This window comes from Rhineura floridana, chromosome 4 (genome assembly GCF_030035675.1).
Source record: "Rhineura floridana isolate rRhiFlo1 chromosome 4, rRhiFlo1.hap2, whole genome shotgun sequence".
In the NCBI taxonomy this organism is placed as follows: Eukaryota; Metazoa; Chordata; class Lepidosauria; order Squamata; family Rhineuridae; genus Rhineura; species Rhineura floridana.
In genome coordinates, this window is record NC_084483.1 from 144,409,865 (window position 1) to 144,425,213 (window position 15,349).

Consider the following 15,349-nt stretch of genomic DNA (forward strand, 5'->3'; position numbering starts at 1 on the left):
GTTATAAAAAGGGTCAAAAGAACCATCACATTGTCTGGATAGGCCAATTCCTGGCTCACAACAAGAAGCTATTTTACAGCATCTCTAGGGTCAGAGCAGAGCTCTCCATGGGTATCAACAGAGAAATCAAAGATGTTAATGTTTCTAGACTGGGCACAAGTGTGCTCTCCCTACCCCAAAAATCCCATGTTGGAATGATTTCTTAAAATCGGTTTTTAATTGCAATTTCATTAAGAAAAAGGGGGGGGGAGAGAAAGAAAATATCAACAAAAAAGGAGGAAGAAAACCCTACCAGTTTACAGGTCAGACGCACAGGTGGTTATTCATCATTCCAGGCTTAAAATATGTCTCTTAGTGACAATTTGGGCACAAGAGGTCCATTCTTGTTGCCCAGCTGTTAATCCTCATAACACAGGAATATAATTTAAAAGTGCATGAACATCTGCAATTTTCAAGGGTTTTGCCAATACAAACCAAAAAGAAAATATCACTAGACATACCCACATCATATGCCTCAATGAGGCATTTCAAGTTGGAATGATGCCTCACTGTGGTGGTGGTGGGGAGAAAACTGGAGTGGGAGAATGGAATGGAGCAACTGTAACCCTGAACAGAAGTACTTCACATTGCAACTTTCTGTGGCAAGGTGTCACTTATATCAGAATAACAACAACAACAGTTTCAACACAGAGGCTCAAATCATACACAATATGAAGCACCAGTCTATACAGGAATGTGCATCACCAAATGATGATTAGCCAATTAAAATGAGGCCCGGGCGCACAAATCTAAACCTAGGTTCATGCATATATCTCCTGGCTGGATCAGGAACAATACCTGAATTAATGAGATCTGGGTATTAAAGAAGAGGCACAGTGAAAAAGCTCAGTTTTCTCCTACATATTTATCATGGACTCACCTGACTCAGACTTGAAGGCTGTATATCAATAAATCGTGGAGAAAGCAAGCCTGCTACAAGACATCTATTATACCTATCAGGAATGGCTTCATTTAAGGAACCAGCAGATTTTTTTAAGAAATGCAAGGTCTGTAATTAACCAAACAATATTTATTAAGACAGCAACACTTAAACTGTCAGTAGTGAACTGCAAAATATAAGTCATTAAAAAATGTAAACACTCTTTGCCAAAATAAAGGCAAAGGAGAAATTATAGTTGTTGCTTTACCTGCATGCTTTCTGTAACCATAAAGGGAAGCTTTACAGAATTTATTATTTTCTTTCTTGGATCACAAATGACTAGCATACATTTGTGTGGATAGATAGGTTAGTAAAAATCTAGCCTGTGTGCACTGTTGTTTAATGCCAGATTGGTACAAAGTAATACCACACCCCTCCATTATTTGATCACCAGATGATCCAGTCAGTCAATTTAAATTATCATGGATGATGGTGCCAATTTGGTGTGCATTCCTGAGACCTGGGTGAATGAGCTGGGAGCAGTTGATCTCATCTAGCTTTGCCCATCTGGATACTCAGTGTAACACCAGCGCAGGCTGCAAAGATGGGGGGGGGAGGAGTTGCTGTGGTCTACTGAACTTCCATTTCTGTCACCAGGAAACCACTCTGTCTTGGAGCTGACTGTGAGGGGCTACACCTGGTGTTGGGGCAAAGAAACAGCAAACTAGGATTGTTGTTGGTGAACCATCCACTCTGCTGCTCAGCAGCTTCTCTGACCAAGCTGGCAGAGGCCACCTCAGCTGTGGTATTTGAGGAGCCCAGAACAATAGTCCTACGTAATTTCAATGTCCATGCTAAGGGCTGCCTGTAGTGTTCTCGCTCAGGACTTCATGGCCTCCATGACTACCATGGGGCTGTCTCAGGTTATCACCGGCCCAACGCATAGGGCAGTGCATACCCTCGACTTGGATTTTGTTCCAGATGGAGGAAAGGGAGATCTGGGGGATGGATGTCACCACATTTATCATGGTCAGACCACTTCCTGGTGAAGTTTAGCCTTAAGGCTCACCCAATCCTCCCCTGCAGGGCTGGTGGACAGATTATGATGGTCCACCCTGGTGACTAACGAATCCACTGGATTCCTGAATGCCCTGGGGGAGTTCCCAGTAGATAGAGCAGGTAACCCTGTTGAAGCCCTTCTCACGCTGTGGAACAACAACGGGTGTCGGGTTCTTAATAAGGTTGCCTGAGCGCCCTCTCCGGCACTGTGGAGCCTGGTTTGCACTTTGGCACACCAGTGAACTAAGGGAAATGAAACAGGCTGGACGATGGCTAGAGCGCAAGTGTTAAAAAATATGCTGTGAGGCTGATCAGGCATGAGTAAAACATCATAACTGTGCCTACTGTGTGGCAGTGAGGGCGGTGAAGAAGGCCCACTTCTCTGCCACCACTGCATCCTCAAGTAGCAGTCCAATGGAGCTTTTCTGTATTTTCAGGGGTCTGTTGACATCAACTCCAGGAAATGGAGTTTTAGACCCTTTGGAGGCCCACTGTGAATTGTTTGCAAGGCATTTGAGGGTAAAGTTGCTTGCCTCTGTAGCAATTTTGATGCCCCACCTACATCAACTGTAGTCCCCAGTGCAATATCTGCTGCAACCCTTATATACCCAATTGATCACTATTACTCTGCAGGTGAGGGCCTCCTACAGATACCATCTTATCAGGAGGTCTGTTCTGCACAACATAGGAAGTGGACCTTTAGAGTAGTGGCACCTACCCTTTGGGAATTCCTTCCCCTTAAATATTAGACAGGCACCATCTCGGTTATCTTTTCGGCACCTACTGAAGACCTTCCTCTTTCAACAAACCTTTAAGTAGAAGCCTTATCCTGTTCTGCATCTGTGTTGGAATTACTTTTTAAGATGTTTTTAAAGCTGTTTTTGAAAAAGTGTTTTTAAAGATGCTTTGTTTTAATATATTTTAAAGTCTGTTTTTACGATGTTTTAGAGTTTCTTAGTGTGTTTCCTGCCCTGGGCTCCTACTGGGAGGAAGGGAAGGATAATTAATTAATTAAAATAAATTTATAGGTCAGTAACTCCTGCAGAATTATTTGGAGGAAGTTTAACACTTAAATAGTCCTTACCGAGTGTGCTACCTAACTGTTGAGCCTATGCATATCAGTAATATTACCATCAGGCGTATGCTGAATACAACTAGAACTACCTGGAGTGACTGGAATCCAAAGAACCTTGTGAAGTTCTGTGCACATGCAGACATGGGGTGCTTATTTTCTATTCCAGTGAAAACTTCCACAGTGGAGGATCTTCTGACCTTCATGTACAACTTTTCAGAGTGAGAGGAAAGAGTGCTTCAGAAGAGGCCTTATTACCAAGTAAGACTTAAGATTCTGGCCAGGGTGAACAGCATAGAATTTGCTGCTTCCGCATGAAGCACTGTTATTCATCTGCCCTCCATCTATCAGGGCAGTGTACACAGAACTATGAAAGTTCACACAGCATATGAATACAATACTTTGTTTTTAAAAGAAAGGCTAAACACATAAAGGTAAACAGAAAAAGCAGTTTCAATTGAAATTCCATGTAAAATGTCTGGGCAAAAAGGTTGGTCTTAATCTGAAGCCAAAAAGATTGTAATGTCTGTGTTGGCTTAAGAGGTGGCTCCTTGGGGAGGGCATTTGTAAGTCAGGCTTCCAACATTGAAAAGGCCTTCTCCTTTGTGACTATAATGTACCTCCACTAAAGAAGGTACATGGAGACAGGCTTCTACAGAAGATCTGAAAAGACATTGGCAGGTTGGTATGGGAAGAGGTGCTCCCTCAGGTATCTGGGCTTTACAGCTTTGAAGGTAAGAATCACCCTTTAAATTGAGCTCAGAAGTGAATAGGCAGCCACTCAAGTTCATTCAGAACAGGTATAATATGTACCACCCTGGCTGTACCAGCTGAATTTCTGCACTAACTGAACATTCTGGGTGATCTTTAAGGACAGACCCATATATAAGGCACTTAGACATAACCAGAGAGTGAATCACCATGAGAAGCTTATCCTGGTGAAGAAATATCCATGGGTGGTGAACTAACCAAAACAGGTAAAAGGCACTCTGACCCACCACAGCCACCTGAGTCTCACATGCTAACTATTCATCAAGTATCTCTAAACTGCATACCTGGTCTTTAAGAGAAAGCAAAATCCCACCCAGAACTGGCTGAACCCAAGAACTACCTGCCCATCTTCTCAGGATTTAGTTTCAGTTCACTGGCCTTCATAGAGGACATTACTAAGTGCAGAACTGAATGCTACTGATCAAAGCATATAGGACAATCAAGTAATCTGTCTGGCCTCTGCTTGGAAATGAGAGGTAAAGTGTAATGGACATTTTGCAGGGGCATACTGAATTGATGTATGAAAACTGTATTAAACATAATGTGGTGTATGACTATACCAGCATTTTTTCTATTTTTCTTAGCATGCTTAGTTTGGGCAACCTTTCTAAAGCACTTAGGAATAAAATTACCATGGTAGAGCAGACTTGTATAACATTTATGACTGGCAAAATTAGTAAGAATGTGAATAGGCAAGCACCATAATGACAGCAACAGAGAATTATAACTTACATCCTTTTGAAATCCTGTGCAAGTCATATGAACAACTCCAGAGTTCAGCAAACAAGTGGCATCTACAGAACACAGAATTTCGTTAAAGTCTATGCTGCCAGTTATAATGCTCAATTAGTTGAAAGGTTAAACAAGTTCCTTATTTGCTTCCTTTTCTGACAACGTTCAAACATTTCTCTAGAAACTATGACATAAGTTGCGTAACAGACCCACAACGATGTGGAATACTTATTTTTAGAGAAATGTGTTAGAAATTACAAAGTGTGTGGAAGTGCTTGGAGCCTACATGCTGGGTAAGGGGCTGGAAAGGTGGCGGTCTTTGAAGCAGTGGTGCTCAGCCGTTTAAGTACCTCTGCTCGAGTTATTATACGCAGGATAGAGGCAAGCACAGTTCAGGTTCAACAAGCCCATTCCCTCAACTCTGATTACATGCTCAGCTATCTCACACACACCCCTTTGCCTGAGGCCAAAAAACTTTTCGCAGGGTAGTAAGCAATGGAGGGCACTCACTTAAAAAGAAATAATGAGCAGCTGATGATATCATGAAACTTGTAATACAGCCTACAATTCCCTAGCAGGGGAGAAAAGTACACTCTGCATGTCATTTTTGTTCAGATGGGAAGCCTGCTTGGATCTTTATCTTCTTCGGAATCCTCTGCTGCCTTGTGTCCCTTTCCCAAGGTTAGTTTTTTTTGGCTTTGGGAAAGGAGTGACAGTAGCAAGTAGCAGAGGTCTGGCATTTGCATTCTTTGAGTTTTTAGTTGTGCTCCAAGCATCCCCACAGAAAGGAAAAACTTCCACTGAATGAATAGAACGTTTCTTTCAATGCACAAATAGCAGGTATGGTTGCCCTGATGTGGATTTGGAACACGGCTAGCGAGAAAAGTTTCAAGCTCTCCTGCCAACCAACCACTCCCGGATCCAAAATGGGCTCGCCCTTCTGGCAATATTCAGTCAGACGAGATTAAAAAATATGCTTGTACTATAGATAGCACTATATTATACTACTCTATTAGTAGTGCTGATGTAGACCAGCAAAAACATCTGGTCCCCATGCAATAGATGCAGGGACAGGTAATCTTGCCAGAGAGCGAAAACAGCTTCCACACTTTTTCTTGAACACACTATATATAGTACTCAAACAGTAAAGGGAGAAAGTGCACAGCCAAAAACTATTTTTGATGGCATCAAAATAATGCCCATGTCAAGGAAGCAGCCTTTTTGGTGTTCATTGCTCCTCCCCTCCTCACATACAGACTATATGAATGCTCTTTCTACTGATTTCCAGTGGAATCTTCCCCAGTCCTGATAAAGCCATAAATTTGCAGTACAGATTGCAGTATTAAAACACAGAAAGGGTTATACAGGCACTGTAAGGAAGAGTACACTTTTCCCACCAATTATGTTATTGGCACCAGCCAAAAACACACACACACAAAAAGTAATCAGAGTGTGCTAGAAAAGAGATATTTGATCTCACTAGGAAACAGTCTTCTACAGACATGTAAAGATCTCAGATGGTGGGACTTGAGCTCCACCTTGTGGCTGAAAGCAAAAAAGATGCTGTCCTCTAGCCTCCCCTTACACACAGGGATCAGTTCTTTCATAAGCAAGAAAAGACATATATAGGAACATGACCTCAGAAACACACAAAAAGTACACTCTGCCACAGAACAGAAAACAAGAACAAAATCAAGCAGCCCAGCACAATAGGGAGAATCCCTGAGATCATCTTTACATGCATGTAGAACATTGTTTCATGGTAAGACCAAATGTCTCTTTTCTCGTGCATGTAATATATCTCAGATGAAACATACCAAAGCTGACCCATGTAGGGTGGGTAAACTTAAAAGCAAAACTGGGCTGCCTACTGGCCTGGGAGAACATGCTTCAGTACCCTTCTCCCAAAGGCTACTGTTTAGTTACTGTAAACCGCCCAGAGCGCTTTGGCTATGGGGTGGTATATAAATACAATAACTAACTAACTAAAGGCTGCTTCGGCCAAGGAATAGGAATCTTATAATGCTTGATAAACATGTTAGGGTAGTCCATGCGGCAGCCCTGCAAACCTCATGAAGAGGAGCATTAAGGAAAAAAGCAGTCGTCACCCTGGCAGAGTGTGCCACAATCTTAGATGAAACAGTGAGATTCAAGGAAGCAAGAAAGGCCAATGCTATGCAGGCTTTAAGCCACCTAGACAAAATGGAGGTGAACATTGGGGGTGAAAGGAAACAAACAGGGCATCAGTTTGGCAATATGGGCTTCATTCTTGAGATGTAAACCTACATACATACGAGTGCCAACCTTCTTCATTCAGATAATAGGTGAAGGACATAAAGAGTGTAGAATGAGCTCCTGTTGACAGTGAAAGGAAGACAGGACCTTAAGACAGAAGTAAGAAACAGTACGGAGGATCACTCTGTCCTTGTGGAATGTACAGTAGTGTTTGGCCACAGAGCACTGAGCTCTGCAATCCTTTAGGAAAAAGTGACAGCAAGAAACAGAACTTTGAAACAAAGTAGATGAAGGGACAGAGGCTCAAAAGAAGGCTTCTGAAGAGCAGTCAAATCCCTGAGCAAATCCCAGGTAGGGAAGCGATGCTGGCTTTGGAGTTGTTGAGATGTTGGCTCCTTGCAGGAAATGCTTCAGGAATGAGTGAGAATCCAAGGATTTCTCTGTAGTTGCGGAAAAGACAGAGGACAAAGCAGAGGCTTGTCGCCGATGAGTGTTGGATCTGAGCACTATATTGAGCCTGTCTTGAAGGAAGGACAATACTTAATTAACACCCGCTTTCCCAGGAACTAATTGTTCCTTACAGCACCAAGCAGAAAATACCTTCCATGTACTCTCATAAAGACTATCTGGGAGCCATCATGGTATCAACTACTGATGGCGAGAGACCTGCCTTAGTAAAAGTTTCCCCTGAATGACCACCCATGAAGGTTCCACCAGGCCAGGTCCAGATGCTACAGACATCCCTGGGATAACAGATCCCCTCTGAGAGGTAGCTGACACAGGGCAGATATTGCTAAACTGAGTATCTTGGAGAACTATGGTCTTCACAGCCAGTATGGAGCCACTAAAAGAACACTTTTCCTCTCATCTTGGATCTTCTTGAGGCCTCTGGAAAAATGTGGCATAAGAGGAAATTCGTATAACAGCCCGTGTCCAAGAGCATCTACAGCTTCTGCCGAGGGAAGCTCGTAGCAGGAGAAAAAACCTTTTTTCCTGATGGCTGCAGGGAGAAGCGAATATATCCACTTGTACTCTTCTGAAGACATCCACAAGTTCCCTGAAAACATCTGCATGCAGTCGTCACTTTCGAGCTTGTTCCCAACTAATCGTTTTCCTCATCTTTTAGATGCTGCACCATGAGGGACTTCAGATGGGTCTTCGTCCAATGAAGGTAACTGGTATGATTTTACAATCTGACATTACAATCATCCAGGGAGGTCTCTGAGTGGAACTCCTTGCAGAATGGCCTCCTGTGACCACCAGAACAAAGACCAACAAACTGCATGTGACAGAGAAACCTGAAGGTGAAGTCTGTGATGTTGCTCTGAAAGGGCAACAAAACCCATTGAAGAGGGCAGGTCTGAAGTCCTGCCGAAGGAGTTACCTGAACTGCCCAGACCATGAGAACTAGGATTCCTGCAAGTTTCATGAGATACACTGGTGGAGAAGATAGAATAGACCACCAGTCAATTCTTGGAGGCTTGTGTCAATGAAAGTGACATGACCCCGTTTCCATGTCTACCATGACCCCCAGGTGCAGGATCAACTGAAGTGGATACAGACGACTCTTTGTGTGATTGATCAGAAACCCACGGACTTGAGATATACAAATTGATGTGTAGATCCTCCCAGGCCCTCAGAAGACCGAATCAAGAGTTTGTCCAGATAGCGATAAATATGAACTCCTTGCAGACTGAAGTGGACCACCAGGATGCCCATGATTTTCATGAACACCCTGGGGGTCAACGACAGGCCGAAGGGCATGGCCTTGTACTGGAAGTGAAGGCTGCTGATCACAAACCTCAGGTAACACCTAAGTGGGCACCAAATAGGAACATGTAAGCACACTTCTTTGAAATTAATTGATGAGAGGAAGTCCCCCTTTCCAGGGTCTCCATCCTGAAGTCGTGATATCAAATGAACTCATTTAGACATTTCAGGTCCAGCACTACCCTGAAGGAGCCAAAGTAAAGAAAATTGAATAGATGCCTAAGAATATCTTCCTGGGGAGAAGTTGTGAACTCACCTCAAACCCAGATTCATCTGTCATTCCATGGCACCCTTTGGCTGTGCATCTGAAACTTTTGGATTTAAAGGAGGACTCACTAGTCCCATGCTGTGGATTCACATAAGTATTCACTTGCCCCATGCAAGTATTCACTTGCTTCATCAACGAGAAGCAGCGTCAGTTGGCTCTAGAGCTTAATTTACGTAAGTATTCCCTTGCCCCTTGCAAGTATTCACTTGCCTCATCAACAAGAAGCAGCGTCAGTTGATCCACCAGATTTTGCTCTACAGCTTAATACTTGTTAGCTATGGAAACAGATTTCTGGCAATGCAAGGGTGTATCAAACTCAGATTTGATGACTTTAGAAAATAGTGACGACAGCTTTGCCACTCTGGACTTTGAGGATCAGGGCATTCTGCTGCCATCTTGGATGGGGAGGGAGCAGGAGGTTTCTCCTTGGAATTCAGATGTACAGCTTCCATTGTCTTGCACAGAAAGGTGTGATAATGGGAATCATGGAAGAGGTGATTAAAAGCCACATTCTCGGGCTCTGAAGCACCAATCCATTCCTCCTCATCCAAAACAATCAAACTGGCATCTGGATCCTCAGCTCTAACTGGAGGGTCACTTTCTGGTCTAGTTAGATCACATGCCTCTTGCCCACTTCCTATGTACAGCATGGGGGTTAGGAGACATATGGGGTGGAACCAAGGGCCTGGGGCACAACCTGTGAAGTAGGTATAAGCAGGAGCCCACTGCTAGGCATGAGGCATGATCTGAAACATAGCAGCCAAATCCTTAGAATGGTCGGCTAACCAAGCTTCTTCAATTGTTGAAGCATGTGAGCCGATAGATGTAATTGAGCTAGTGGAGGCAGCTCAGTTGATAAAGCTGATGAAGGTGAACTGGGAAACATTGGGCAGCCCAGCTGATGAAGCGAGCTGGGAATTACGGTCCTGCAACACATGAGAGTGGCAGGAGGGCTGAGCCCTGAAGGTGTCCTGAAAACCCCTTAAGTCCTCAGGAGAAGACTGAGTAGAAAAATAAAATGGATCTATGAGTTGCTGATGACTGCCCCACCCATCACCACAGAGCTGCTCTTCTATTCTGAGAGACCCGTGTATTAAATGTTGTGATCCTTCCCCAGTGCCAGATGTGATAGTCAAAGCACCTCCCCACCTCCTCTGAGGTGATCCCACTCGCTGTGAAAGGAGAATGACAAGGCTCTGCTGATATTCTCTCCTTGTTCCTGTAGGCCCACCATGTTGAAGGATCTCAATGATGATGTGATAAAATCTGAGAATGCTTCGACAGTCTCCCTGCCTACGGATATCAAAAGTGCCAAGACACCCTCTAGCCCTGAGGAAGAGGGGTTGGTGCTAACTGCCACTAGTAAAGTGCTCTGTTGTGTAGAAGATGCTGACAAAGTTATGGCAGGAGGCAGAGGCGGCAGCAGAGGCCTAGACTTTCTTCAGTGGGAGATAAAAAACAGAATCCAGCAGTGGGTTCTTCTTCCCCGAAGGGAGAAAAGAGACAAAAAGGCAGTTGTAGATTCAAGGCTGAGAAATAAAGTTTGTTGGTGTTTTTTTTTAAGAAAAACAAATGGATGAATGAAGAACCTAAGCACCCGGAATTAGTAGAAACAAATGGTAAGAGAAATCACATTGACATAACTCTTGAAGTACAGGCCTGATCCCGTAGAAGGTGAGCAGAGTGTGAACCTAACCACACTTGTTGAAGGCAGAAAGAACTAATCCTTGTGTGTAATGGGAGATTAGAGGACTCTGCAAAACCTAACAGCATCTTTTCGGCATTCAACCACAAGGTGGAGCTCAAGTCCCACCACCTGAGACCATCTTACATGCACAGGAGAAAAATGCTTTTCCCTGCAATAGATATACTAGCGAGTGAGAAGACGTTTGGACTGCCTGCAACAAAGTATGGGCAAGAATACACTCTTTGCCTAACAAATAGACTGGAAAGTTCCTTAGAATAGCAGCAGCCATAATTGCTAGAAATGATACATAGGATACACATTTCATCTCCAGTTGTCCTGTTCAACATGTTCCTATAGAAGCAATTGATGGTACACATACCAAAGTTGTAGGTGCTTGGGTTAAAAAATTGTTCAGGTGGAGGATATGAAGGAGGCACACCACGACTTAAGCTTCGCTCATGAACCAAGACATCCAAAATGCGATATGGAGATGTCATGCTCACTACAGCATCCAGGGACCATAATGCAAAGTAAGGACAATTGTGTAGAAATTCCCCAGGCCTTGAGAAAGCAGACAAAAAACATAAGTCAAGCTGCCAATATACTACAAATTATTTTGAAAATCTATGAAGAGAAACTGCCACTTCTTACCTTAATGAATCTGGCATTTGAGCATGATACCAGCGATTTATGTCAAATATACCTAAATAGGTAGAGGGTTTGCCTTGACCATATGTGTTTACTTGCCAGCTGAAGATCGATACACTTGTGTCAGGTGATATGACTAGAAGGAATAAAGAGATGGCACGACTATACAGTTCAATTTTATAGGAAGTGAGGCATAACTACTTAAGGCTCAAAATGAAGCAACATAATACAATAGTTGGTTATGTACAGTCTAATCTTAATTTCTCATGCTCTCCCAGTTTATCCCCATTCTTAACAGCTCAAGTTCAATTATGCTTAGCTGAACTTAAGTACACATGGAACTAGGTCAAGTTTTCTAACTTTCTTTGAAAATGCTTAAGAGAATTTTGGAGCTTTAATTTAATGATAGAACATTGGGGGGGATTTGCTAGTTATATGTAGAAGTGGGTCACCTGCCTGCTTGCAATAGAAAGTGATGCACCAGAAGTGAAAACCATGCTTCAGTTTTGGATCAGAAGCTGAAATTGACAAGAAGGTTCCAAAGAGAAACAGCCACATTCAGACATTGTGCTCAACTATGGTTTAGACCAGCCTTTCCCAACTAGTGGGCCACCAGATGTTGTTGGACCACAACTCCCATCAGCCTCAGCCAGCATCGCCAATGGTCAGGAAAGATGGGAATTGTGGTCCAACAACATCTGGTGGCCCACTAGTTGGGAAATGATGGTTTAGACAGATGTGAACAAGTTTAGCTTCCTCCTGGACTCATGTACCTCCTCTCCTCTTGCAAGAGTAGTAGCTCAGAAAATTTTACTTTACCATGATCTGTTGTGACGTCTGGCAAACTGTCATTAAAACCAGGTCAAAATATCAAATAAGATGCAACACAGATCAAGGAAGTGGAGAGCAGATAATTAAAAAATTAAAATTAAAAGACATCAAATACAGCTCGAACAATATTAAAACTACATCGTTGAAAAGGCTTTGGTGAGGATGCCTTTGCCTAATGCTGAAAATACCGTAAGTAGGCACAAGGCCCTTTCACTCATGGACATCCACTGTACCTCACTTGGCAGAGAAGCTCAAAGAGGCACAAGATGAGATAGCAGTGGGTACATGTGGGAAAAGGCTATCAAAGTCCCAAGCTGTGATGGTCCTTAGAAAGGTCAAAAGCAACACTTTCAATTGTGACCAGAAACTGGTTGGGAGCCAGTGGAGAACAACAAAGTACTAATATTTTACAAACTAAATACAGAACAAAACCCAAAATTCTTCCATCCACACAACCTGAACAGCTTTAGATTGGACAGAGGACCTTTAAACAGTAGCCATGAACATTTATTTCTCAAAATGAAAACTACATTTTTAATATTAAAATGAGAATATATTCTTGATGCTTCCTGATGTACAAGCACTCTTACAACAAATGCTCCTGTGGCGAGTACCTGCATGGATCTCTTATAGCTTCTAAATCAAGAGGTAATTTGCGCCACAAAAAATGCTGTAAGATCTATAATAGTTTCTATTTCTAGGATCAAGTAATCCATCAATGGAATAATGTTAGTGGTTTAGAAAACACATGAATACTACCCTGATTTAACTTTAGTGATGATAAAGTGTGAAGATAAGCCTAATTTAGTTTGTTTCCTTTTAATAGGAATGATACTAAAACAGTGTACTCTGCTATTTTTGCAAAAAATTACATCCTTAAATTGAAAGACAACCTACTGAAGTCTGTGGCTATGCTTTGCTTGTTCACACAGATCTTCTTACTTAGCCATTTTTAAGCAGAAGCATAACCTCCTTAGATTTAGATAACCAAGGTGCTTTTAGCTTCAATCACAGCAATTTTTAATACACATTCCAATCCTAAATACACTTCCTTTGAAATACATTTGAATTGAACATTACGGTTAAGACCAAACTTTTATAGATAAAGCTTCCCCACCACTCAGAGCACTCTAACATCTTCAACAAGATTGATTCACTAATCCTGCAAGATAGCTGGTCTGACTCTAGTTTCACTATTTAAACCAATATGCTTGGAGCTTCTTTATCTCTTTAAATGTGAGCCTAAATAGAAGTAATTAAGACAGGTACCTGAGAGCCACTTGAAAATTAATTTGAGTTACTTCTAGAATATTTTCAGATTAATTTTTTAGCAAGTAGTTGCTGATTTTATTTGTATATCTGTTTGAAGGGCATACCCCCTTAAAAACCTGAACACACATTATCCAAAAGTCTAAACAAAAACAATGGGTTTCTCAGCAATACTATTTCAGCAAAGAAGAAAGCAGAACCTAGGGGTAACTTTTCACTGAGAATTCTGAACTCAGGTATAGGTTCTTAGTACACAAAACATGCATACTGCAATCACGATGGATACATACTAAAGTTCATGTCACATTCACATGCTCCATTTCTGGCCAAATATGTCTTCAAAACAGCTTACTGTAAAAACCATCTCACACACAAAAACCATAAAGTATCAATATTAAAAAACAAAAATCAAAACAGCAGCACTACTACAAAAACTATTAATGCACATGCCAGATACAATAAACCACAAAGGCTTTTGAAATACAGATGCTTTTTCCGGACTTCTAATAAAATGACAAGCCACCACTTTCCTCTTTAAACAGAGTCCTGATCCTTTCCCAATCACTCCATCTGTTTTTCTGTTAAACTGGGCTGACAAGGGAGGAAGAGGGGAATTTAGATATACATGTGCTCTTTGTGACCAATTTTCACTGTTATTGGCTATCTGTCCCCAAGTTAAAAATGCAGCACAAGAATCCTGGGCAGTTTACAATATATTTTAGCTAGTGATCCACTATGTATCTGTGATCCTTGTTTCACAGTCATATGCCTTCATTTTCCCGGGATGCCAGTCCATCACGTGGGTAATAGTCTGCCATCTGGAGTTCAAGGACGGGAAATGCACTGAAGATTGCAGCTTGAGGAAGTAGTTAGGTGGCGCTGGCTTGAAGGGCCCAGTTCATTTCCTGTCCTGGTCCAAGGCAGATGTCTTAGTCCTACTTCCTACGTGAGTTTTACCTCCTTTTTCTTCATTCTTTCCTTTCTCGTTTTCCCCCTTTTCTTTCTGTCCTTGGGAGGTGGGGTGTGCTAATTTGTTCCTTCCCCCCTCCTATCCTCTCTTCGTATTTTTAAAGAAGGTTTCTTCCTTCTTCCTTTTGGCGTGAATGGGTGCCATTTTATTTTTTTAAAAAAATTCAGGAGCCACCGGGGGCCTCACGTTCACTACCGCCAGTTTTCTTTTTTCCCCAGCTGCTTTACTTTTGGCAGGAGCGCTGCACTCGCTGCGGGGTCGGATTCTCCCTTCGCAGTTTCCACCGCTAACCTTGCCAACAGCCTCCTTTTCCCCTGGGGCTGGCTGCCCCATTCACCCCCACCCCCGCAGCTACCGCCATTGTTGTTCCCGCCAGCCCTCTTTTGATTTCCAGGGCTGGTCTGGCAGTGCTGTGATCAGCTGTTCGGCGGCGCTGCAATCAGCTGTTCGGCAGTTCCCCCCTTTGCGGCAGGGCCGCGCATGTTTTCCCAGACGGCTCTCCTGTTTCCTAGGGCTGGCATATCTTGAGCAGCGCTGTGTTTAGCGCTTCAATAGTCCGGCGCTCAGCTGTTCGGTGCCCCCCGTCGCAGTTCTTTAGAAAACCAAGCAGCTCAAGTGGGGGTAATAGAGCTCCTTCTATCCGCTCCCCCCCCCGTTGCTGCTTTTACAGATCACCTGAGCAGCTCAAGTGGGGGTAACAGAGCTCCTTTGCCCCACTTAGCACCCCCTCCTGGTAAAAAAAAATTCTTTCCCCTTTTTGTTTGCAATCATTACTCTCAGAGCTTTCTCCACTATCCAGACTGGTTTTAAAAAAAGAAGACACAAAATATTTTTTCCCTTTTGTTCTCAATCATTGTTCTCACTAGGGTAGTCTCTGTACTACCCCTCTTCCAGCAGTATTGACTCCCTCCTCCTTCCTTTCTGTCCCTTCTTCACTCTCCCACTTGGACTGGGCAGACAGTGAAAGAGTCCCCATAGAGCACTTCTTAGCCGGCTGCAATTCAGAACTCAGAGCTCCCACCCCATACCAATCGCGGTAGTGGGCAGAGCAAGCCTCGATAGAAAACAGCCTCTTGTTTATCACCTGGCTTTTTTTGCACACTCTGCCCCCTTACCAA

General features: G+C 43.0%; 1 protein-coding gene across 6 annotated transcripts in view; it reads right to left on the minus strand.

The window, feature by feature from the left end:
* Nucleotides 1-15,349, minus strand: part of AHCTF1 (AT-hook containing transcription factor 1) — an 81,549-nt gene that overhangs the window by 23,800 nt on the left and 42,400 nt on the right. For 5 of the 6 annotated variants that reach the window (XM_061624651.1, XM_061624656.1, XM_061624654.1 and 2 more), the window contains exons 9-13: nucleotides 11,165-11,297; nucleotides 10,893-11,074; nucleotides 4,554-4,615; nucleotides 3,143-3,262; nucleotides 920-1,048 (exon numbers count right to left, since the gene is read on the minus strand). In XM_061624651.1, coding sequence (XP_061480635.1) covers nucleotides 920-1,048; nucleotides 3,143-3,262; nucleotides 4,554-4,615; nucleotides 10,893-11,074; nucleotides 11,165-11,297 — 626 coding nt within the window. The remainder of the gene's footprint in view (nucleotides 1-919; nucleotides 1,049-3,142; nucleotides 3,263-4,553; nucleotides 4,616-10,892; nucleotides 11,075-11,164; nucleotides 11,298-15,349) is intronic. The other variant, XM_061624652.1, reaches the window with a different exon arrangement.